The sequence below is a fragment of the Dreissena polymorpha genome, chromosome 7 (genome assembly GCF_020536995.1).
Source record: "Dreissena polymorpha isolate Duluth1 chromosome 7, UMN_Dpol_1.0, whole genome shotgun sequence".
NCBI classification, from domain to species: domain Eukaryota; kingdom Metazoa; phylum Mollusca; class Bivalvia; order Myida; family Dreissenidae; genus Dreissena; species Dreissena polymorpha.
Genome location: NC_068361.1, coordinates 8,421,619 through 8,449,140, shown reverse-complemented (window position 1 = coordinate 8,449,140; position 27,522 = coordinate 8,421,619). Strand labels below are relative to the sequence as shown.

Genomic DNA, 27,522 nt, shown 5'->3' with positions numbered 1-27,522 from the left:
CACAACCCTAAGTAACTCACATGCATAAAGACATTAATGTGGCACAACCCTAACTAACTCACATGCATAAAGACATTAATGTGGCACAACCCTAACAAACTCACATGCATAAAGACATTAATGTGGCACAACCCTAACTAACTCACATGCATAAAGACATTAATGTGGCACAACCCTAACTAACTCACATGCATAAAGACATTAATGTGGCACAACCCTAACTAACTCACATGCATAAAGACATTAATGCGGCACAACACTAACTTAAACTCACATGCATAAAGACATTAATGCGGCACAACACTAACTTAAACTCACATGCATTAAGCACCTTTTTCCCAGAACAAGGTTAATATAACTATTTGTAATTAATGGCTTAGTAGCATAACGTGTACATGCTATGTTGCTATGTTTATTTATGTACTTACTAGTACACCGTGATGAATTATGCCTCTCACAATCACATTGAGTACTAATGTCTTTCACACATTGAATGCATTACATACTTGCATGTCCTTAGGCGTCCAAACAGTACCTGGGTAGAACCAAGAAAAATATTGTCAGCATTTGAATATAATTTATTTATAAAGGTGGTAATTGTCAAGTTTGACTAAAAATTAAAACAATTCTTGAATATTCCAGTTTAAAGAATTTTGTTTTTATTCGAAGACCTAAATCTGAAGAATTATTTGGGTGAACCCTGGTAGCTATAATTGGATTTTGCAGATTCAGATTGGGAAACAAATCCTTTAATTTCAATTTTTTTAACTCACCTGATTGCTCAGGTGAGCTTTTGTGACCGGTCTTTGTCCGTCGTATGTCCGTCCATCCGTTTTTATTAAACATTATTAAACAAGACCACCTGGAGGCAAGGCAGTTTTCCTTCTATGGCTACTCTGCTACTTTTTGAACACTCTAGAAGTAATAAGTTTCACCCGGTCACCATGAGACTTGGTCAGATCATGTGTTCTTATGACATCTTGGCTCTTTAAAAAAAGGTAACTAAAATATCACAAAACCTGCCCAAAACAATTTAGTTCTTTTAGGGCTCAGGTGAGCCCCCTAGGACCGAGGGCCCTCTTGTCTATATATTCAGACAGTTCTTATTCTACTTCAATTCAAATGAAAGCTGTTTTATCATGAACAATTTATGGTATAGGATAATGCACTCATGATTCATACAATTTTCTGAAGTTATTATTTATTCATTATGTGCATTGCAACTGTAGATTGGGATTGATTATATTTTATGTGTTTTTAAGAATTGTGAATATAGTAACTGTTATTTGTTGTGAATATTGCTGTTTGAAAGTATCATGGTTGCCAAAGTAACTCTTATGAATATTTTATGCCCTTAAATGATATAACTGTTGCAAAATCAATCACTACCTGCAGACGATTAAATTACATTTGTGGATTGGTTTATGGAAATTATAAACCTTCTTTTGAAGAGCTTCATTGGAAATGGAAGGATATTCTTTAAAAAATATTGAAGAACACAGAAATCTAAATAGGTTAAAATATCATAATGTCTGGGTAAATTTAATTATTGGAAATAAAACATGTTAAATGAACATCTTCATTTGAAGTGCAACTAAGAAAAGTAAACTCTTGCTCAAACAAATAATACAACATCAAAACAAAGAAGAGACTGGAGCAAGTAAAAAATCTACTTGGAAATAAATTGATTAATAATGATTAGGATATATATTTGAATATCAAATTAATGAAATTAAACAAGTGGAGTGATGCATATCATAAATGACAAACACCTTTTTTAAAGCAACTACCCAAGTACTGTAGAAACCAGCTTGAGAGGTACCATGGAGCATGTATCTAGAATTTATACAGCAATATTTAAAAAATAAAAAACTACTTATTCTTCTTTTCTGTTTAACAGCAAGAAAATAGCAAAATAAATAATGTAAAAAGAAACTTTTTTATGTTGGCATGTGTATGATAATCTAATATTAGCTATAAAGCTATAAATTCTTGATACACACAAAACTAAGCTGGAAAAGAAGTAGGTAAAAATGACTGACCAGCTAAAAAACGTTACCCATTCACAGTCAGAAAGTGAAAGCTGTAATAAAGAAAGTGGCTGGCAGATTAAAGATGGAGTATTTTTTACGCAGTCAAGTAGTAAGTATGATCGGAATCTCGATCGTTCTTTACCCTCGACACCTTGTGAGGGGCCGCGTTGGGACTTTGACTCTTCATTGGAAAGTAGGGTGGAGAAGGTGCCCCAGTTTCTACAGCCTGCGGGCACAGATAGGTGAGAAGACAAGCAGACCAATAAATATTTGAGCTGTGCTCTGGGAAAACAGGCTTTATGTATGTGCATGTACGTAAAGTGTCGTCCCAGATTAGCCTGTTCACTCTGTAATGGTCCTTTAATGGCCCCTTGAACAAATATCTGATACGTTCACATCATTAAACATGCTATCGTCTAACAGTTGTCTGTGTATCAAATAAAAACTTTAAAGCAGTGTTTATCCTAATGTAGAAGTGCAAAACTTTATTTTATGTATGTTGCGATATTTGTCCAATAGTTCTGTGCCCTTGAACTTTGGTAAATTTTGGATACTTTCATCATTGTCCATGTGTCCATATGTATGTTGTGTCATGAATACTTTTTTGCGTATCAAACACAAAATTTTATCAGAGTGTGTTTAAAGTATGAAGAATTGAAAGACGTTTTTATGTCCCCCACCACTATAGTGGGGGACATATTGATTTTGCCCTGTCTGTTGGTTGGTTGGTTGGTCTGTTGGTGACAGTCTCTGTTTGTCTGTTGGTTGGTTTGCGACAACTTTAACATTTGCAATAACTTTTGCAATATTGAAAATAGCAACTTGATATTTGACATGCATATGTATCTCATGGAGCTGCACATTTTGAGTGGTGAAAGGTCAAGGTCATCCTTCAAGGTCAAAGGTCAAATATATAGCTTCAAAGCAGCGCAAAAGGGGACATGAGTGTTTCTGACAAACACATATCTTGTTTGTGTATGTCATGCTGTTTGTTGCTGAGATATGTGTCCTTGAACTTGGGTTTTTTATTTAATATATCAACGCATAGCTTTATTTCTTTGTCTGTGATGGTTGCAAATTAGAAAACAACAATTTGTTAAGACCAATTTCCCTAATGGTGAAGTTTTGCTCCAGTTTAAAATGAGCAGTTGTGGAGCTGTTTGTCAATTGCAGCAACTGTTCGTGTTGACCATAGTGAAAACTTAAAATAAAACCGTCTTTTACCCCATGAAAAATCTGCCCAAACCTATAAACACAATACACCAATTTAGTTCCATTTGTCCTGCTAAACTGTGCTTGTTGAACAACTGGTTGTGAAGTCGCACACATGAGTTGGAACATTGTTCACAGAAGAACTCTGCCTCCTATATGAATGAACCATTCTCATCACACGCTGAGCAACAGTAGTTGTATAACCAGTCTGAACCTTTTTGCAATAAGAGTTTTGATTCGGTTGATTTTGCAACTGTGCCAAATTTGATAAGTTTGAATGTTATAGCTGAATTATGATAGTGTCTATTGTTATCAATAAAAGCGTGCGAAAGTCTGAACTGCGGATTTGGACATATGAAGTTCATCATTTAGAATGTTAACACAGTGCGCTTGGTCATGTAGATATATTTAGAAGTAGTCTTTGGTATTAAAGATTGGAGATAAATGATATTTTATCTTGCTTTTAAATCTTGTTTTATCTGTTTTGATCAATCATTATTTATGCTTATCAGCCATAATTAGTCTAATAGATAACAGGCAAACATTTATGTCAAGTGCATTTAGATATGTGAATACAACTGTTGTTGTTTTTCATGGTACTAGTAATCTGCATTAACTGGTATGGTTTCTGTTCATAAAATTCACACAATCTCATCACACAAACTAAATAACGTTTCCTTTCAATTTATTTTAATTAATGATATTGTTATTTTAATCCAGATTGATACTAGAGTGTGGATATTTAAATCTAATTAATAACCTTATGATTAATATGACATAGCTAGTTACAAAAATACAGCAATGCTGTGTTTCTATTACCAGTTCAGGCTGTTGTTGATCCACAGACTGTGTATGAATTTTAAATCTAAAACTCAGGTCAATAACACTGTGACGCCAAGTTCAGTGTACAATTTAAAATTTTATCATCTAGAACGGCACTTCATTTGCCAAACGATTATTGTAATTTCCAAAATTGCAAAACTTTCACCAACGGCAAAGTTGGCGAACAACAGGGGGAGCCCATGATCCCAGCTTTTTTTTTAACATGAACAGTTGGACAAGCTTAATACAGATTTACTAGCCGGACAATCTTACTAGACAATGAAGTTCAGACGTGCCTTAATGTCGAACCCGGCCTATAAAATATTGTGATGTATAGAGTACATTATAGAGTTTATTTATATAGATAGCACATGATAGAATTTTGTTATATTTTCAGAGTGCGTGTGGAGTTTTTCACAAATGAGAAGTCATTTAAAGAGAGGCTGCAGCTGTATTTCATCAAAAACCAACGCTCAAGTGAGTACAAAATTGCATTGCTGGGTTCAACAAGGTAAACTTCTCTCGTTCTTAAAGCCCATTGTGTAAATACCTTCAAAATTAGACTCTCTAGAGTTTTTAACTAATGTACATTGTACCAACCAAAATACAAAAACACACATTGCAGGCAGCCAAATAATATCAACTTGGTACTTAGTTATCCTTACATTAGATATCTAGTGATGATTCTATAGTAAATGAGTGATGATTCTATAGTAAATGGAGTAATAATTGTATACACTTTCGTAATACATATGTTATGTAAGTTATAAACACTTCGATCATACCAACATTAAGTCAATTATGTACACTTTGGTTATACCAACATTAATTATTAAGGTATTATACACTGCAATTATACCAACATTAAGTAAGTTGTATACACTTTGATCATACCAATATTTAGTACGTTATTTACTGTTTTAATAATACGAATATTGAGTAAGTTATATAGACTTTGATCATTCAAACATTTAGTAGGTTATAAAGTTTAAACACTTTCATAATAACAACATTAAGCAGTGTCCGACAAATTTCTTATTTTTCAGGTAGCCCACTGGGCTATCAATAAAAATAATTGGTTACGCCCATAAAATTTTCCTACAAAATGATAAGAGGCAGGTTTTCATCTTTATTTTATTTCTTCATTTACATATACATAATATGTATACATACATATACATAATACAGCAAGTAGTCTGATGTACACAGTCAATATCGTAAATTAATGTTACAGTACAGGCACCGTGTACTTAAATGTAAATGTACGAAAGAAAATCCTATACTACATGGAGATATTACATGTATGTGCACATGTATGTGTACTTAAATTCGGACAGCACGTGAAGTCGGAAACGTAAAGAAAGGGTTTGGATGATCAATACGATTGACTCATATGGTGTTAATCAATACAATTGCCCTTTTTAACAACAAATACCGAGTTTCAAGAAATCAAGAGTATTAAATCATTTATTTACTTGTGTCCGACTTTAAGTACTGTCAGAATTTACGTATTGCATCCGTATGTTACGACACTTGTTTGCAGTCAGTATACAATACAATAATTGTTTCAATAATGAAGGAACTGATACAGCGTAACGGTAACGATACAGCGTGTTTACAATATATTTCATTAAGAGGAAATGTCAATGCCAAATAATTCGCAAGATACCCCGGTACTTTAGTTGAAATTCACAACGAAACTTTTAATGGAAATCAAATGATCTCAATGTTGTACCCACTACGAAATTTTTCTTTACAAATAAATACACCCACGCCAATTTTCGCGCGCTTTTCATCTGGACAAAGAAATTCATTAATTAAATGTAGAAGTTTGTAACCTAAAATAGCTGTACACTACGCGTGCAAACCGTGGCAGGTGATTTATGCATGTTGCAATACAACGGTCCTGATTGGGAGCTTATTTCATCATATCTTTAAATAGAACCATATGGCGAAATTCAGTTGACACTTTCAAAAATTTCAAACGTTTGTGTTTATGACTCTTATCGTCTATATTTGGTTTTAAAAATATAAATCGGGCATATATGGGATTATTGATTAACAGTCGATTAATCCAATTATTAATTGACAATGCAAACTATAAATTAGCAGGTGTTAACCGCATTCACACCGTTGTTATTAATATTCATTTTCAGTTTCGTTACCGTTTTGAAGAATCCGCTATTGTTTTGATTTATTTAATGTTCTGCGTCCTTGGATATTTAACTACATCAAAAACGTTGTCGCTATTACTCATTGTTGCGGTTAACAAAGAATTCCAAACTGCGAAATGATGTTGCATCATGTGCGCCAACTATCTAACCGGCTCTCATTATATTATTAGCAAACGACAAATGTTGATTCTGGATGATCAAAATACACTGTTACTGTTTACGACATTACTGCAAGTGATCAGTGACTGATTAGATAATTGATTGCACTTTGTTATCGGATTATAAGCAATACACAGTGTACAAACACATGGTCAGCGTGTTTATTCTACGTATGTCTGTTAATAAACCGGGCTACCACTCTTATAGATTTATAGTAGCCCGGCGGGCGTCAGCTGGAAAATTTCAGTAGCCTGATGAAAAATTTCGGTAGCCCCCGGGCTCCGGGCAATGGATTTGTCGGACACTGCATTAAGTCAGTAATGTATGCTTTGTTTGTACCAACATTAAGCAAGTTACAGTGGAACCCCTCTAAACAGGACACAACTGGAACTATGAAATAATTCTGGTTTAGAGGGATTTCAATTTAGAGGGGAAATGGACTGACTATTCAGGAGGTTAATTTTATAGTCTATAGTGGACAAACACAAAAATTTAACATATTTTCATTAGTTATATTAGTATATATATAACTCATGTCAAGTCCTTTTTAACATCACATGCAATTCTTAAAACTCATAATTAGATTTTATGTTAATAATCCAAAATCATTTCATTAGAATAAATGGCACTTTTGCAAGCATTGAATTATTTTTTGTTGACAAAGTACAAATACTTTTGCTAGCTCATCACTGGTAAATAGTTTATACAGGTTTGAGTTTCTCAGTGCATCATTCCAGTTTCATTTTCATACACAGAAAACACAGATAAAATCAAACATAATTAAAGTACAGGTCACCTGAAAAGTGCTGGGGTTTATTACCTGGTTCATTTATATGAGACAAATAATGCATATTTGGTGCCTGATATATTTCCTTCGTATATGTATCCCTTTTAACAGATAATGACTTAATGGTACTTCTAACTTGCCTGTCTGCAAATTTGAATAAGATAATTAGTTAATGGAAGTTAGAGTTAAGGTTTATTATGTTGGACACATGTTAAGGCATGATCTGGCACTTAAAAAGTGGCATTGATTTTAGTAAATAGACTTACTTAAAAATTGTGTATATTTGGGGATAAACAGACTAAGCTGTAGGTACAAACAAGGCTTGCATATAAAATCCTTTCAAAATGAAAAAACATATTAAGCATTATTATTTGAAGAAAACTATCACTGGTGTTAAAACTGGGACAGCCTTGTTTGCATCAAGATATTAGATAGGTATTTAGCACACCTGATTGCTCAGGTGAGCTTTTGTGACCGGTCTTTGTCCGTCGTCTGTCCGTCCGTCCGTCCACATTTGTTCGTAAACACTCTAGAGGCCACATTTATTGTCCGATCTTCATGAAACTTGGTCAGAAGCTTTGTCCCAATGAAATCTCGGTCGAGTTTGAACCTGGGTCGTGCCAGGTCAAAAACTAGGTCACTTGGTAAAAAAAAAGAAAAAACTTGTAAACACTGTAGATGTCACATTTTTATACCCAATCTTCATGTAATTTGTCAAAATGTTTGTCTTAATGATATGTTGGTTGAGTTCAAAAGTGGTTCCAATCCGTTGAAAAACATGGCCGCCAGTGGGCGGGGCAGTTTTCCTTATTTCGCTATAGAGAAACCTTGTAAACACTCTAGAAGTCACACTTTTTGCCCAATCATCATGAAAGTTGGTCAAAACATTGTTTTTATTGATATCTCTGAAAAGTTTGAAAATGATCCAAATCGGTGAAAAAACATGGCCGCCAGTGGGCGGGGCATTTTTCTCTAAATGTATATAGTAAAAACTTGTGAACACTCTAGAAGTCACATTTTTGGACAAAATATTCATGAAATTTGGTCAGAACATTTGTTTCCTTGATATAAGAGTTGAGTTCGAAAATGGTTCCGGTCAGTTGAATAACATGGCTGCTGGGGGGGGGGCAGTTTTCCTTATTTGGCTATAGAGAAACCTTGTAAACACTCTAGAAGTCACAATTTTTGCCCAATCATCATGAAAGTTGGTCAAAACATTGGTTTTATTGATATCTCGGACGAGTTCGAAAATGATCCAGATCGGTGAAAAAACATGGCCGCCAGTGGGCGGGTCATATTTCTCTATATGTATATAGTGAAAACATGTGAACACTCTAGAAGTCACATTTTTGGCCCAATTTTCATGAAACTTGGTCAGAACATTTGTTTCCTTGATATAAGAGTTGAGTTTGTAAATGGTTCCAGTCAGTTGAATAACATGGCTGCCGGGGGGGGGGGCAGTTTTTTCCTATTTGGCTATAGAGAAACCTTGTAAACACTCTTGAAGTCACAATTTTTGCCCAATCATCATGAAAGTTGGTCAAAACATTGGTTTTATTGATATCTCGGAAGAGTTCGAAAATAGTTCAGATCGGTGAAAAAACATGGCCGCCAGTGGGCGGGGCATTTTTCTCTATGTGTATATAGTGAAAACATGTGAACACTCTAGAAGTCACATTTTTGGCCCAATTTTCATGAAATTTGGTCAGAACATTTGTTTCCTTGATATGAGAGTTGAGTTTGAAAATGGTTCTGGTCAGTTGAATAACATGGCTGCCAGGGGAGGGGGCAGTTTTCTTATATTTATATAGTAAAAAAAGCTTGTGAACACTGTAGAAGTCACATTTTTTGCCCAATCATCATGAAACTTGGTGAAAAGATTGGTTATATATATATATCACATAATTAATGCCATAATTATTGCCCTTAGATTGTCCAAATTTTCATTATATTATACAAAATCCTTGTAAACAGTTAAGAGGTCACAATTTTGTTTCAGATTTTATGAATCTTGGTCATAATATTTATTTTTGTAAGCAAAGTTTGATGTTTGGTAAGGGGGGTCTAATCAAAATATAGGTCACCAGGTCATATCTTACAAAAACAAAATCACTCTATATGCCAGAGTTTTGGTTCAATTATGACGAAAATTGACCGGGATGTTTGTCTGGACAATATCTAGGTCAAGTTTGACGTTTTGTAAAGATTGAATGAACCAACTCCTCTCAGGTGAGCGAACTAGGGCCATCTTGGCCCTCTTGTTTATTTGTGAGCGTTAGCTCACAAATAATGTAGAGGCAATTTTGCAAGTCAGTCTGCGTTAAGTACGCTAGGAACCGTAACCACTGCCTGTATGGATAAGTGCAGTAAAATTAAGCAGACGACAAATGCTAGGAGCGTCTGCTCTAACCGCCGCATTTGCCTGTTTATAGTTCCCACTGGTACACTTCATAGTGTGTATGTATTGAAAAGTATTTAACAGCTTGTAAGACAACGTTGGCCAGTCTAGTGTTTATCATTGAAATCTGTACATATTGGCTGCTTTCAGGGAAAACAGGGCTGTCAAATAAGATTAGCCTGTGCACACAGATTAGCCTGTGCAATGCGCACAGGCTAATCAAGGACGACACTTTCTGATTTTGTGGGTTTTTTCGTTTAAAGAGTTTCTGGTACTGGGATGACAATAAATGCATATGCGTTAAGCCATGTATTCCTAAAATGAAGCTTAAATTATCTTTTTTATTAATGATTTGAAAAAAAAACACATCTCAACCTGTGCTTTAAGACACACTCTTTATAAATTTGAATGGGTTGTGGTCATTTCAAACTTGCGATGTAAAAAGCTATAACATAATTTTTTTAAACTGAGTTGCGTCTAAGATTATACAAAAGCGAACAAATTCAGCGCCCTCAGCGCCTCTATTGTGAGGATCCAGATTACAACTATTTGTACCTGAGACTTGCTGAATTCATTTAACAGAAACGTATATTAATATAGTAAAACTACATTAAACAACACAAAAAAAAAGTCCCAGACTTCAACACAATTAAGTTTAATAAAGTATAGTTCTCATTTCAATTAGACAAATATGTGTAAATTCAGGTTAGGATTGCATACATTTAATGATTTGTATTATAACTATTAGGTCACAATAATAGGTCAACTTGGTCATAGAAATGCTTGCCTTGATTGTAACTAAATTGTCAGTTATCACGCTATTTTAACACTAATGACCACCCTCATTTTGTGTGTTAATCCTGTCTACCTACCTCATGGTCAGACTTAAGAGGTCAAATCAAATTAAACAAAAAAAGCTGGTCCAGGCTGTAACTGTGTCATTCACAATGCAATTTTAAGATTATTTATCACCAATGACTACCATGAGGAAACTCAGTGTCAGGGACTCATAACCTCAAAGGTCAAGGTCAAACTTAGAGGTCAAATATTCAAATTTGCCATGAAAAAAATGTGTTCTTGACAAAAGCAGAGTTTTGAGACAAAAGAAGTGCATCTGTGCTCTATGGACACTTGTCTTTAAAGGCTATATTGCAAACTTGAGAACACTCTCGACATCATAGTTTTAGCCCAATTATCATGAAGACTTGCTCAGATTATTTGTTTTATGATAATTTGTTATGATATGTTGGCTTATTTCTAAAATGGTCCATGGACTATTCACCTTTTGAACAAAAAAATTAATAAACTAAATTATCACGAAGACCTTGCAAAAAATATTGAACAAGTGAGTCGTACTTGCAGACTGGTAGGCAAACAAATAAGATAAGATACATAAGATAAATAAGAACAGATAAGTGCGAAGCCAATTTAAACACTGACAAATGCACAAAGCACTATTATTTTGTTGTATGTTCTGTAACCATGACAATTTAAGTTCATAAAATACAAATACAAGTGCTACAATTCTCATACATACTATTTAAGCAATGCAGTTTTGCTGTTAAGTAATTTGAAGTCAATTATCTGCAGACAGAAAAGTAATATTCTGCTCATTAAAATGTTTTGTCCATTAAATTTAATGTCAATTACCCACCTTCCTAATAAATTTCTCAAGGACTTACGAACTCAGCTAACATATATATTTAATTGGCAATGAAATATAAATGAATAGACTAATAAATCTCTCCTGACTATTAATTATGGGTAGTAATAATTGCCAGGGTCATGTTATTTTATATAAGAATTGTTTTACATAGGTAAGTAATACAACTGAAATGTTTACACTGCAGTACCTGCAACAAGTTAGAGGAGGTACACTGGATGCACCATGGATGTCTGCCTTTAATATATGTACCTTAATATTACAAAAGTTATGCCCCTTTTTCAACATAGAAGTTCATTAACACAATTATTGCAACTTGTTTCATATAACTGAGCCACTCTCATGGAAAATTGGGCTTAATGCATGTGCAAACAGCATAGTCCCAGATTATACTGTTCAAGGTTTGCAATTTCAAACTTATGTTATATCATCATTGAGGCTCCAGATTTGCAAATTTGTATCTTCAACCTAAATTATTTCTAATCTAATTTTTCAGGTTTGCGTATTCGAATCTTCAACCTTGTAATCAAGTTATTAACGTGTGTCCTGTATGTGGTGCGTGTGCTCTCGGACACATCTTTCTTGCCTCCAAATTGGTGAGTATTCAATTTCCCCAAATGTAGAGGATATTCAATAGATCATTGATTTTTAAGGGACTTTTTTTCACAGATTGACAAAATGACCATGTTCATCAAAAATGTCCTAGATTCATTAAAGAATATATGCAATATATTCAAACAAAGCAAAATAAAATTTCTGGCTAAACAAAACTTTTAGAAGTATTTTTACCTAATGGCTGATTATCACTTGAAATCAATGAAATAATAAACAAGTGCTGTTTCATTGCTTTTACTAGCAAAATTGTTTTTCTTATAACTTATTTCTATCTAGTAGTATTTTTTTCATGCACACTTTTCCAATTGATTAGCCATAACTTAATGAGGAAATACTCTTTTTTGTCATTTTTGTAGCCTGAGCATTGCAAAGGTTTAAAATTTCACCAAGGAATTAGATAGCAATGCAAATAGAATTGAAGCAAATCTCCAAATGTTATCAATGATTTTCTGTTAATTTAATTAATACACAGATGCAGCATAACAAGTGTCCTGCCATGATTATTGTACATGTAGAAATCAGTTGTAAGTGTTTGTTTAGTAATTCAGTATTTCAAGTAATTGATTCTATTGTTATTTTACAAGTATCTGCCAGAGATAAAGATTAGTTCATTTGTTGGACCCACTTGCAAATGAGCCTGACTTATCTATCACAATGATAGTTAGTATGTGCATGCCTGCATTGATAAGGTCTGGTTTGAGCTGTAACTTCATCCAACAGTTTAAAAATAACATGATTTAAAGAAAACTAGACATAATGCCTGTTCAAAGTGTATAACTTGCATATTGCTTTCAAGAACTAAGGATGATACAGCTTGTGCAAACTGCACTCATTTGATGACCCTTTTACATATTTAACCCTTAACAACTTAAATACGTATTTTGACGCATGTGCGGTCCCTTAGAAAATTACATTTCTTCTTCTTGGCGTTCGCTCTACACGATCACGCCAGTTTCTACGATAAATGATGTGGTTAGTCTCAGGTCATCCACGTCTCCATAGAGTTTCTGGTGGAGGGATGTGTCCTGTGGCCACTTTGTAGCTCGCTCCTGGTCGTGACGTTTGCATCTTTGGAGGATGTGCAGTGATATTTTTACAAATATTCTCATGTGAGTCCTGGGACTCTATAACTTGCAAATCTTTGAGTCTCCGAATTGAAAGAAAGAGTCCAAAATATGATATTATTTTTTGAGAAATTTCTATGCATTTTTGGGACTCACATAATTGGAAACTTTGCATCCCCAGGACGCAGGACTTTCAGGTAAAAAAATCACTGGATGTGTTCAGCTGTTTGGTCTTCTGTACCACACGGACAGGTCGGTGACGGGGCCAGTCTGTATTTCTAATGCATGTGTGCATTGAGTCTGTTGTGCCCTGATCATAGTCTTACCATTATCACTTGTTCTGCTCTGCTTAGGAGATGATATGCATCTACCTCTTGTCTTGGCCTTGTAAGTGATTTATGATGGCAACTTTCTCCTTGCAGCTTACTTGCACAGGTGGCTGTTCTAACTGAGCACCTTGTTTTGCCAGTTGGTCAGCAATTTCATTTCCGGCCACTCCACAGTGTGCTGGGATCCACTGGAGGGTCACGTTTAGGTTGGTGCTGATTCGTTGTAAGGCGTTTGCAAGCTGATGAATCTTGTTGTTGGTAAGGGCTTCTAATACAGACATGGCATCTGTAAGAAAGACTACCGGGTTAACAGCTTCAGTCGAGTCTCCAATCATTGAGACTGCCTTCATGAGAGCTTCAGTCAATGCTCTGTTATTGCTACAGTGTGTTCCAGTTGCTGCATGATGTGTTTCTCATTTTCCGGATGGGTACAGAATGACGATGCCAAAACCTCCATTTGTGACTGCTCTGGTTGCAGAACCGCCTGTGTAGACATGAGTCCATGCCTCCCTTGGGTACTGGTCATCGATCATGGCAAGTGTGTGGCTCTTTCTGATATGCTCATCCTCTTGTTTACCTGGATGTAGGTGAGGAACACTGGATCTTACGGCAACATTTGGCAGGTCATTTTGTAACAGATCTACGATGTCTTCTTTACCAAGGGGAGTGGTGGGGATGGTCAGATCTGTTGCATAGGCCTTGTCCAGCTTCTTAGCTTCGTGTACAAAGCTGCTACGCTTGATCCGATTTTTGGTGTACCCTTTAACTCTGGCTGACATGGGGTGATCCGTGAGACATTTATACTTCTCTGTCTGAAGCAGGATTTTGACATCTCTTCTTTCTTGAAGTGGTTGTATTCCTGTTATCTTTTCCATGAAGGTGTGGAAGGTTGCTTCTGTCATGATGTGCAGAGCTTGGTTCTGGATTTTATCCAGAGTCTGGCGATTGGATTTGGCTGTGGTAGACCATGTGGGGAAACTATACTCTAGTTGGGGTCTCACTGTGCCTTGGTAGACTGTCTTGAGTATGTACTCATATGCCCCCCATGTGGTTCCCGCATCATTGCAAGTTTTCTTCAGGCCTTTCCTTCTGCTTTCACAAGGTGTGGCTTCCACGTTTGCCTCTTGTCAAAGGTGACTCCCAGGGAAGTAGTCTCGTCTGCTTCAGTCATAGAAGTGTCTCCTATCCTCACCGTCCCTGCTTTCTGTTTTGATGACAATGTGAATAGTGTGGTGGATGATTTCTCTTTGATTATCATTACACACCAGTCTTCAGCCCATGCGGTTAGCGTGTCTATTGCTTCTTGCATTCTGTATGTGGCTGTGGTGGCATGCTCTTTTTTGCACCATATCACAAGATCATCAGCAAAAAGTGCCGCCTTCACTCCCCTTGGCAATTCAGACACAATTTTGTTGATGAAGAGTAGGAAGAGCATCGGGGACAGAACTCCTCCTTGTGGGACACCATGCCGTAGATGGAACTTCTTACTGCTTCTTTGGTTTAAGCTGACTTTTGAAAAAATTACATTTAATTAAAGACCTTTCTTACTAGATTCAAGTTGTAAAACCTTCATTTCCAGCCGTTAGATACTGATGAGCAGCAAACAGCATAAAAACTGAACAGACTGCAAGTTACTTGGAGGCTGTTCTGGTTTAATGCTGTTTGCACATAACCATTTTCACTTTGCCTCTGAGAGATACAGAAAATAGTAATAAAAAACTCACATTAATGCATCATTAGCTGATGACTGTCAAAATGACCATTTGACATATGATTACAAAGCTGTTGGTAGTTTAGATGATGCTGAGAACGATATTGGCTTTTGTTAGCAAATATGCACAAGTAAAAACTTTTCTTCACATTAAGACATGTCACTTACGGTGGTATAGAGGTGGCACACACTCCTCTTTTTTTTCAGTTGCACTCCTCTTTTCTCTCTCGTGGCCATAACTTACTACTAGTATCTCGTGGCCACGAGTTAGCTATGTCGTGGCCTCGAGTAACTCAAGATACAAAAAGGAGAAGTGCAAAATTAAATTAAAGAGGAGTGCAATTAAAATAAAGAGTGGTGCAGTAAATTAAAGAAGGGTGCATTTACAAAAGAGTAGAGAATTTTAGCTATCTCGTGGCCACAAGTAAGTCAGCAAATCATATTTTGCATAACATATGCAAATATTCTGTATGCATATATGAGCAGGCCAAAGTGGGCTTTTATTGTGATGATTACTTACCTTTGTATAAAGATCAGCATGAACGACCATGTGGAACAATTTGATTGGCTGACTAACTTGTGGCCACCAGTAAGCTAAGTTGGGATCTCAAGATAGCTAAAATTCTCTCCTCTTTTGTTTAATGCACCCTTTCTTTATTTACTGCACCGCTCTTTTTAGCTCACCTGAGCACAGCACGCTCATGGTGAGCTTTTGTGATCGCCTTTTGTCCGTCGTCAGTTGTCCGTCGTGAGGCGTCAACATTTTGCATTGTGAACACTCCAGATTCCACATTTATTGTCCAATCTTCATGAAACTTGGTCAGAACATTTGTCCCATTGATACTATGAAACTGGGTAATGCTGGGTCAAAAACTAGGTCACTAGGTCAAAAAAAAGAAAAACCTTGTGAACACTGTAGAAGTCACATTTGATGTCCAATCTTCATGTAACTTTGTCAAAATATTTGTCTAAATAATATGTTGGTTGAGTTCAAAAATGGTTCCGGTCTGCTGAAAAACATGGCCGCCAGGAGGCGGGGCAGTATTCCTTACATGGCTATAGAGAAACCATGTGAACACTCTAGAAGTCACAATTTTTGCCCAATCATCATGAAACTTGGTCAAAACATTGGTATCATTGATATCTCGGACGAGTTCGAAAATGGTCCAGAACGGTGAAAAAAACATGGCTGCCAGGGGGCGAGGCAGTTTTCTCTATATGTATATAGTGAAAACATGTGAACATTCTAGAAGTCACATTTTTGGTCCAATCTTCATGAAATTCGGTCAGAACATGTGTTTTCTGGATATGACGGTTGAGTTCGAAAATGGTTACATTTGCTTGAAAAACATGGCTGCCAAGGGGCGGAACATTTTCCTTATATGGCTATATATGGCTATAGTAAAATCTTGTTAACGCTCTAGAGGCCGCATATAAATTATTGTCTGATCTAAATGAAACTTTGTCAGAAGATTCATCCCAATAATATCTTGGACGATTTCGAAAACGATGCCAGTTGGTTGAAAAACATGGCCGCCAGGGGGCAGGGCATATTTAATTCCTTATATGGCTATAATAAAACCTTGTTAACACTCTAGAGGCCACATTTATTTCCAATCTTCATGAAACTTGGTCAGAAGATTCATCCCATTAATATCTTGGACGAGTTCGAAAATGATGTCGGTTGGTTGAAAAACATGGCCACCACGGGGGCGGGGCATTTTTCCTTTCATGTGTATATGGCTATAGTAAAACCTAGTTAACGCTCTACAGGCCACATTTATTTTCCGATCATCATGAAACTTGGTCAGAAGATTTGTCCCAATTATATCTTGGATGAGTTCGAAAATGGTTTTAGTTGCTTTAAAAACATGGCCACCAGGGGCGGGTTATTTTCATGATATGGCTATATATGGCTTTTGTTAAACCTTGTAAACACTCTAGAGGCCAGATTTATTGTCCAATCTTCATGAAATTTGGTCAGAAGATTGGTCCCAATGAGTTCGAAAATAATTATGTTTGCTTGAAAAACATGGCTGCCAAGGGGCGGGGTATTTTTCCTTATATGGCTATTAAGTAAAATCTTGTTAACACTTTAGAGGCCACATTTACTGTCCAATCTTCATGAAACTTGGTCAGAAGATTCATCCCGACAATATCTTGGACGAGTTTAAAAATGATGCCGGTTGGTTGAAAGACATGGCTGCCAGGGGGCAGGGCATTTTTATGTCCCCCACTATAGTAGTGGGGGACATATTGTTTTTGCCCTGTCTGTTGGTCTGTTGGTTGGTCTGTTGGTTGGTCTGTTGGTTGGTTGGTTGGTTTGCGCCAACTTTAACATTTGCAATAACTTTTGCAATACTGAAGATAGGAACTTGATATTTGGCATGTATATGGGTCAAAATCGCTCATTTAATGTACACTTTTGCAGTATTTCAATATTCAAAATAGCAACTTGATATTTGGCATGCATGTGTATCTCATGGAGCTGCACATTTTGAGTGGTGAAAGGTCAAGGTCAGAGGTCAAATATATGTGGCCCAAATCGCTAATTTTATGAATACTTTTGCAATATTGAAGATAGCAACTTGATATTTGGCATGCATGTGTATCTCATGGAGTTGCACATTTTGAGTGGTGAAGGGTCAAGGTCAAGGTCATCCTACAAGGTCAAACGTCATATAGGGGGACATTGTGTTTCACAAACACATCTTGTTCCTTATATGGCTATTGTAACTTTGTTAACACTCTAGAGGCCACATTTATTTTCTGGTCTTCATGAAACTTGGTCAGAAGATTTGTCACAATAATATTTTGTTTTCTCAGGTGAGCAACTTTGGGCCTTTCATGCCCTCTTGTTTAATTGCACTCCTCTTTATTTAGTTGTTCACTCCTCTTTTTTCTATCTGATCGCGAGTTAGTAAGTTGTGGCCTTGAATTACTAAAGCGAGGCCACGAGATAGAAAAAAGAGGAGTGCAATTTTAAAAAAAGGACTGAATTGCACCTCTATGCCACCGTAGTCACCAGTTTGGTCATTTCGACGGGGAATGACTTCATCAGTATTTTATCTGAAAATATGAATATAACCTGTCATTTTGCCCTATCTAAAATAAACACTTTTTTAGCATTGCTCTTATTTGTATGTGAATTATCTGCCTATCTTAGTATCAGTACTTATCTACTAGACTATCTTTGGCATTTTCATTTGTGATGGCTAAATTTGCAAACAATGGGTTAAACTACCATTTTTAATGTATGTACTTCAAAACACGGAACAGAAACTAGTGAGATGCATATGAGTATTCAAGGTGTTTAACCCTTTGCATGCTGGGAAATTTCTTCTCTGCTAATAGGTCGTCTGCTGAATTTCTAAAATTAGCATTTTCTTCGATTTTTTTTTCAAAGAATACTATCAGAATAGCAAACAGTTTGGATCCAGATGGATCTAAACTGTTTGCAAAGGCCTTCAAAATTCGGTTCCAGCACTGAAAGGGTTAAGACAGAACGTTTATACTCCATGGTGTGAGTTAATGTCCTGATTTGAGATACATTTAACTCTGGCGGGGACACTTGTTTTAAATTAAGTGAAATTCAGAGTTTTTATGCTTGCAAGTTTCTCAAATCATTTGTGAAATAAACAATTTGTTCAACGCATGTAAGAAATTTTCAAAACATAGAATAAAAATTGACATAAAGGTTATTCAGACCATTTGTATCTACATATTTAAGAGTGTGCTTGTTAAATGGATATCATGTTTAACTTTTCCCTCTTACATACGTATTTTCACTCATTTGTAGTCCCTTAGAAAGTTCCATTTAATTTAAGACTTTTCTAACTAGATTCAAGTTTTAAAGGCTTCATCTCCAAACCTTAGATATTGATGAGCAGCAAACAGCATAAAACCTTAACAGACTGCGAGTAACTCGCAGGCTGTTCTGGTTTTATGCTGTTTGTACATAGCCATTTTGGCTTCTAAGTGGGAAAGGGTTTAACTCTATTTTCAGAAAATGGTTTGTCCGTGTGTTATCAGCCAAACTTTAAGCCAACTATTATATACCTGGTGATTTTGTAACTTTACTTTGGACTTTGTATCTATGGGTGTATGTGAAGAGAGTTGTCAGCTTAGACAGCCAATTTATATTTCAGCTTTTGCAAAGTTGAAGTTTAGTACTGGGAATAATATTCTTATTCTAATATTAATATTCTTATTAAAACTGTGAGTGTTTCTCATGAATAAATACTCATCCTTTTGACTGTCAAGGGATTGCAATGATGGTGAATACATAGCTTTTCATTAATCAACAGTTCACAACATCTGTTGCAATATGGCAACTTCTGTAGGTTCCGTTCATAACAGTTCAGATTTAGTGAAGGATTATGTTTGTGATGCTTGCGAAAGTAAAAATATTGAAGAAAGTGCCGATTATTTTTGTACAACATGTATGAAGTTTTTCTGCAGAAAATGTATTTATCAGCATGATCAGTTATATGCAAATCATTCCAAATATGGAAGAGGAGAAACAAATAAATGGCCTCTCACTAAGACAATGGAGGATTTGCTACTGAAATGTGATGTCCACAAGGATAAGATACTGGAAACTTTCTGTCAGGACCACAGTCAGCTGTGTTGCACTGCTTGTGTTTTACTGAATCACAGGTAAGTTACAAACAGTCATGGAATAGATGGGAAAACCCCTCCAATCCCATATATTATATAAACAAAGCTGGTTCATTTAAAATTCTACCACAATCACATTTCATATGAAAAGTAATTTAATGAATCTACCATTGACACTTAAAATATATTAGCCTTGTTTGTACTGTTTCAGTGGGTATTTCCAAAGTCTAGCACAATCCCTGATAAGTTTATTGTTTGTTAGTTACTTAGGTTATAGAAGATTTGCTGTTTTCACTGGAATAAATCAAATATCTGTCCTTATGTTTATTCTCCACCTGCACTTCACAGTTGGTTTATATTTTCAACAGTACTGGTCAGCGAGTATTTCTCGGACGAAAGTTACGGTTTTTATTTAATAACTTTCAAAATAATGCGAAATATTTTATAAAAAAATTACTGACACAACCTGGGTTTGTTTTCTACAAGCGAATGTAAGCAAAACATTTGTTGATGTGCGCTTGCTTATGTACGAGGGCCGTATATGGGGTCATTAAAGGGAGGTAATTTTCCACTTAACAGAAGAGTTTACCGGACATTTATATAAATTGAGTATTTTGAAACAAATAAGAGTTTAAATAAAACTTTTCTTAACATATACATTAAAATGACGTAAATACATTAATTTGATAGTGAAATATGTCACTTTCTGAGTGTGAAAATAGATTAATAATTTGTTTCCAATATCAGTTCGAACAAATATCTATAAATTATCATGTTTATTTATAGATCTTTGTGGAAGAAGAATATTATTTTTCAAGGGAGAAAATCCAAACAGTGAATTTATAATTTTAAATGAGATTTGTTTCTATTATATTTAATTGTTTACTTAGTACATTTTGTGAGCAATTCCGATATATGTATACAGTAAATTGTGTGGAATTGTAATGTAAAAAATCTATAATTTACATAATGTGTGCGTGTCCAACACAGTAGTTTTTGGTAAAATAAGAGATTGAAATACAATTACTTGTGACCTGCTCTATTACAGTAAACGAACGAAAATCTCAAGCACACAGTTCGGGTTTCAGTAAGGGATTTCTTATGAGCATGCACAGGCTATTAATATCCCCTGCCAGGAGGTCGCATTACATTCTGACAAAATGTGAAAACATCTCACTTGTTTAACTTTAATATGAGCATTTAACAAATTTTTGCCGTCAACTTCAAGAAAACAAATATCTGTAAGTATCTGACAAAGCAAATTGCGTTGCAGCGTTACAATACACGAAATAAATAGAACATCCGGTAAATACTGCTGTCCGACAAATTCTGGCTAACCAGTAATTCTAAACAGTGTGAAATTGTTGATGGTTGTAATGTTTGAAAACAGTCTACAGTACATATTATTTAAGATATTTTGTATCTAGGTAGCTTAAAAGCTAATCTAGTATTGGATTACAATTGGCGCAAGTTGGGTCAAGGTCGATACCACTAAAAATAGAAAAGTGAATATGCTATAATTTACGTTGGATTGATCTATTTTGCTGTAAGGTTGTGTGCTGAAAGTGAACATTCAGACCTAGCCGGGGACAGTCTTTGGAACCAGTCGGTTGAAGGTCGCTGTTATAAAATTACAAAAAATAATTTCCCTAAATAACTTCACATTGCTTTAAGATATTGTGCTGAAATTTATTTTTCGCAGTTAAGGCCGAGTAACTGAAAATGTACATTTCACTTTCAAAGCGGAGTTTCAAATTTAGACTCAAACGTTCGTCAAGACTTTAAATGCCTGTTTTGAATATTGTACATTTGATAATTTTCTTGTTATATTGAAATAAGATATTTAATGTGTGTTAAATGCATTAAAATGATACATGTGAAAATTATAATTCACGTTTCTGTTTCATAAATACATAAAAATGATACATGTGTAAATTATTATTCATGTTTTTTGTTTCAGACAGTGCACCAATATAACTCTAATTTGTGATTCTGTCAACAAGATGTCATTGGATATGAAACATTTGTTAATCAATCTTCATTCTATTCTTGGTGAGATAAATGAGTTTAAGAGTTCACAAGAGGCCAGCATTCAGTTCGTGGAGGCATCATATAATGAAAAAATGCAAGAAATCAGAGAACAGCGTAAGAAATTAAATGCTGCTTTGGATGAGCTAGAAAATGCAACCTTGAAAGAACTGGACGAAATTAGGACCACATTGCAAACTTCCCTCAAGAAAGACATGGCATACTGCAACAGACTGAAGGATGAACTGAAACAACTCAGTGAAGCTGTAAATGTCCTTTGTGAGAAAAGCAAAAAAGAAATGGAGTTTATAGCTAGCCGAAAAAGTCTAGACAAATTACAAGAGTCTAAGACTTATCTAAAGGAGAACCCCGTGAAGCTGCAGAGCTCAATAATGTATAAGGCAAATATTGATATTGAGAGATTCCTGTCTCAACATGAAAGTCTGGGGAGGATAAGTCCAGAACAGCTTTTGACTGTGAAGAGAAAATCTGAGTATATTGTGAAAATGTCAAGTGACACCAGTCAGAGTTTCAGCATCTATGGCATTTGCTGCCTGCCTAGTGGACAGGTCATTGTTACAGATTACGGTAATAAAAAAGTGAAGCTGTTGGACAAGCACAACAATGTGTGCAGTCACTGTGAGTGTGATGATCCACGGGGCATTTTCCAAATCACATCCAGTGAGGTGGCTGTAGCTGTCAATTCAGGAGTGCAGTTTATCTCTGTCAGCAATGGGAAGCTGGTGAATGGGAGGAAGGTCCAGTTACCGCATGCTGCCTATGGTATTGCCTTCCATCAGGGGGCCTTGTATGTCACTTCTGGCACTGCCCTGTACCTCTACACTCTGACAGGATCACTTGTGAAAAAGCTGTATGAGGATACACATGGCCGTTTAACAGGTAAATGTTGTTTGTTTTGCTTGTTTTTAACAAAAAATATCTCTATTATTGATATTTTTAATCACTTATAATTTTAAAAATCTGTTTCTTAAGTAAAATGCTAGTAGGGAACAATATTGATAATGCAATTATTATAATTATGATCTACTTATATAAAGCATGTTCCATGTTTTTCAGTGTGGCAATGTGCAGTGAGTCCTTCTGGGGACAGGATATATGTCACCAACCAAGACAAACAAAAGCTTATCACTCTGGCCACAGATGGCACCCTGATATCCACCTTCACAGACCCTGAACTAAAACACCCACGAGGTATACATGTCACACCTGCAGGACATGTGCTTGTTGTTGGATTCGTCTCCAATACTGTCATACAGGTAGATGGTGAAGGAAGAAAGAAACTAGGGACTCTGGCTTCAGAGAAAGATGGACTGTCTTTCCCACTGTCTATCTGCTGCAACACCAACACTCACCAGATCATTGTGGGGAAACATCATAACAATACAATCATTGTTATGGAATTACAATAGCTCTTCCATCACTACCATTAGGAGCAACACTGAGTAGGCAAGGCAGTGACTTACAAACAATATTTTTTAAAGGTTTTTCCTAAGATTTGTTTGTTAGAACACAAATGTTTGTTAAGGAACAAACAATAATATTGATAAATGGTAATACGTGTACTGATATTATGTTTGGTAATTGTTTTGATGTTAATATTTGATTTTTAGCTTGGCTGTTCTCGGAGAAAACCTGAGGTTTTGTCATAGCCAGTTTTCCGTCCGGCGTCTGCTGTCCGCCATTAGCATGGTGCTAAAATTTTGACATTTGGCTCTTAAATCCAGGTGCTTGCACCTACAACTTTGAAATTTCATATGTAGATGAACCTTGATGAGTTCTACACCCCATACACATTTTTGGGTCACTAGGTCAAAGGTCAAGATCACTGTGACCTCTAAAAAAAAACAAATTCTGACAAGCTTTCATTTATTTAAATCTGCACCCGCAGCCGAGCGTTGGCTACCGTTAAGCAATGCTCTTGTTTGTATATACTGATGAAAATGTGTTTAATTATCCATTAGAAATGCTTGAGGGATGAATATGTTTCCATTATTTTTCCTTTTTATCCCCCACTGAAGGCACTGGGATATAGTGTTGCTGTTGTCCATCCCTCAGTTTGTCTAACCACCTGTCACAAACTTGTTAACTTATCTCAGCAACTACAAGATAGCAACATAAAACGTCTTAACCCATTCATGCCTAGCGTCCTGAAAAAAGGACATTTCAAACAGCGTAGACCCAGATGAGACGCCGCATAATGCGGCGTCTCATCTGGGTCTGCGCTGTTTGCTTAAAGAAATTTCTGTAAGAAATATTCTAAAAATAGAAATAAATATACCAGACATCCCTAATTTTGGAAATAAATTGATCCAATTTTGAAGGATGGGATAGTCCACTAGGCATAAATGGGTTAATGTATTAGGAAAGATATCAATGAGGAGAAGTGCCCTGCAAATGATGCATAACCCTATGCTTTGTTATTGTTTTACTTAACCCATTTATGCCTAGCGTCTAGAAAAATGGCCTTGGCAAACAGCGTAGACCCAGATGAGACGCCGCATGATGCGGCATCTCATCAGGGTCTGCGCTGTTTGCTTAAATTAATTTCTGTAAGAAATATTCTAAATATTGAAATAAGTAAACTAGACATTCCTAGTTTTGGAAATAAATTGATCCAATTTAGAAGGATGTTAGAGTCCACTAGGCATAAATGGGTTAAAACAATAGAACTTCATTTTGGATTTTGTAATGCGGATTGTTTTTTAGGTTTCATGAAACCTTTATTAAAGAGTATCAATGAATGATTCTATAAGAAGTTGTGTACAGAGTTTCACATTACAATCTTGGATAATTGACCCATCCATAAACAACTATTTTGCAGGGATATCAGTTCAACAAATTTGCTTGTTAATAATGAAACTAATTGAATATGTTTTATATCGCATTTTCCTATGTTTACCTTTGTTAGCGTATAAGAGTAATTATACTACACAACTTATGTTTTGGAAGAATACAAAACTATGAAATTCAATAAAAAGTAAATTTTATAACAATAAGTTGAAAGTTTTTGATTGACAATTGAACTACTAAAGGTTTATATATTTATAATGTGGTTAAAATATGACCCACCAACATTTATTTTAATAAAATTTAGGCCCTCTTTGATTTGACTTTTTGAAAAAATATTCATGTATTGCTGCTAATTGCCATTATCCTGTAATAGTTAAAAGGTATGTTTTTCAGAACAGATTGAAATGTGAAAATATGGAATGTGAAAACAAATCGCAGTTTATTTAAAAGTTTCACACTGTTACAACAGTTTTTATTGTGTTAAAGGATTGTTATCTCATTAGAGTACATATCATTGTAGTCATCATATTTGTTTTCTGAACAACAATTTACTAGGTAGATTTTAAAAGTTTTGCCCAGGCATCTTCGTTTAATGGTCACTGTCGGTACGTGTGGAAAGCTAGATATAGCAGTCGAATTGTGAAGTGTGTGCATGCATCCGGACTTAACATTTCCGGACTAAAATTTTGTCATTGTTGTACAATTTAAAAATAACTTGCGACAAATGTTCTTCATCATATACGATATTTAACACCAATCACCCTGCCTAAAAGGTCAAGGTTAAACTTGGATGTCAAAGCTCAAATTTGACCATTAAACAGCCTGTCTGGACTGTAACAGTGTTATACATCATTCAATTGTAAAATTAATTACTGCCTATGTCCACCATGAGATACAATGCTGAGTGTAGCCACCTTCTCCCTATATCCATGGTCAAAATATCACACTTTGAGGTCAAAAGTCGTATTTGGCCATACAGCAGCCTGTCCAGACTGTCCACCATGATGAGAAAGCATGATGTGTGAAGCACCCTTCCCCTATATCAATGGTCAAAATATAACACTTTTACGTCAAAAGTCACATTGGGCCATACAACAGCCTGTCTGGACTGTGACTTCATCGTGCATCATGCAAGTTTATAATAATGTATTGCAAATGTTCACTGTGTGGAGACAGCATGTCACTTGTAACAATCTTCACCCTACTTTTAATGTCAAGGTTAAATTAAATTAAAGGAGAAAGCATATCATGTTACTTCATCTCCTTACTTCTTAGGTCAATGTTAAATTAATTAGAGATTAAAATTAGCCATTTACCCTTTGCATGCTGGGAAATTTGTCGTCTGCTAAAATGTCTTCTGCTGAAATTCTAAAATTAGCATTTTCTTCAATTTTTTTCAAAGAATACTATCAGAATAGCAAACAGTTTGGATCCTGATCGTTCTGTGGCGTCTCATCTGGATCCAAACTGTTTGCAAAGGCCTTCACAATTCGGTTCCCGCACTGAAAGGGTTAAGCAAATTTGTCCAGAATGTTACTTTATCATTCATAGTGCACTTTAAAAAATCACCTGAAATTTTTACCATGTCCTGATTGCTTGTCACTGTATTATCTGTCTCATAGCTCAAAGGCTAAGGTCATTCTTTAAGTCAAATTATGGTATCATGCAGTTTGTTAGGACTGTAACTGACTCATTTAATATGCTTTTTCTAACTGATTTAACCTCAAATGTTCACCGTCAGGAGATGTGTCACGCTCAAGTCATGTGTCCCTTGGGCAAAGGTCAAGGTCACACTAAAGGTTAAAGATAAAATATGAGTAGGGATAAGGTAATGAAATAATTGCAAAAAAAAAACTACTTTTATCTAGTTGATACTCTAGAGGCCACATTTTTCATCCAATCTTGAGAAAGCTTGGTAAGAATGTTATCTTGCCACATTTATGACTCAACTGTTATGAAACATGGTCCAAATCTTGATTCTGACATTAACCCATTTATGCCTAGCGTCCTGAAAAAAGGACATTGCAAACAGCGTAGACCCAGATGAGACGCCACATAATGCGGCGTCTCATCTGGGTCTGCGCTGTTTGCTGAAACGAATTTCTGTAAGAAATATTCTAAATATAGAAAAAAGTATACTAGACATCCCTAATTTTATAAATACATTGATATAACTAAGATGGATGGGAGAGTCCACTGGGCATAAATGTGTTAGTTATGCAAAGTTTGATTCTGGGTCTCTTGAGTCAAAAATTTGGTTCCTAGGTCTAATCTTAGAAAAATAATGTTACCACTCTACAATCCAACTTTATTAATCAACCTTGATAAGACTTGGTCAGAATGATTTTCTTTACAAAATCCAGTCAATGTTCAAATTTGAGTCACAGGGGATCAAATGTCACAGGGCTAAGTATTTGAAAATTGATGTATCATGAACCAAGGGGAGTGCTCCAGGGCAATTGTGGCCATCTTGTTAACTTTTATATACCCTTTGCATGCTGGGAAATTTGTCGTCTGCTAAAATGTTGTCTGCTGAATTTATAAAATTAGCATTTTCTTCGATTTTTTTTCCAAGAATGCTATCAGAATAGCAAACAGTTTGGATCCAGATGAGACGCCATGTTCTGTGGCGTCTCATCTGGATCCAAACTGTTTGCAAAGGCCTTCAAAATTCGCTTCCCGCACTGAAAGAGTAAAGAGGAAAATTTAAACAATCTTCTCTGTCATATAGATAGCCAAGCGTGACACGTATTATTGATTGTAACAATGAGTTGCGATAAAGGAAGCAGCCTCTTATCAAGGAGGAGCTGTGTCCCAGCAACCTGTTTCCCTAGAGTCAAGCACTCCTTGGAGTGTTTTTTTTTAAGAACCACATATAGAGCGCGAAGCGCGACACGTATTACTATCCAGGTGGTATGGGCCCTTTAGCATTATCCAACCATTACCTCCATAGTTATCTTCCTTAGAATTTGAGAAATTTTGAACTCGTTGTTCGCAGTCCAAAATTTTCATCCGAGTATTCCCAAACTTGCACAGGTTTTTTTTTATCAATGAGGACCCAACCCAAACTCTATATGAGCAATATCAGACCATAAG

At 35.7% G+C, this 27,522-nt stretch overlaps 2 protein-coding genes across 2 annotated transcripts in view; one reads left to right on the top strand and one right to left on the bottom strand.

Moving 5' to 3' along the window:
• Positions 1 to 27,522, bottom strand: part of LOC127838647 (uncharacterized) — a 337,890-nt gene that overhangs the window by 100,987 nt on the left and 209,381 nt on the right. The window lies entirely within an intron of this gene.
• The window catches only part of LOC127838204 (potassium channel subfamily T member 1-like), a 128,289-nt gene that overhangs the window by 5,140 nt on the left and 95,627 nt on the right, over positions 1 to 27,522 (top strand). The window contains exons 2-4 of the mRNA XM_052365795.1: positions 4,068 to 4,095; positions 4,465 to 4,544; positions 11,745 to 11,844. Coding sequence (XP_052221755.1) covers positions 4,068 to 4,095; positions 4,465 to 4,544; positions 11,745 to 11,844 — 208 coding nt within the window. The remainder of the gene's footprint in view (positions 1 to 4,067; positions 4,096 to 4,464; positions 4,545 to 11,744; positions 11,845 to 27,522) is intronic.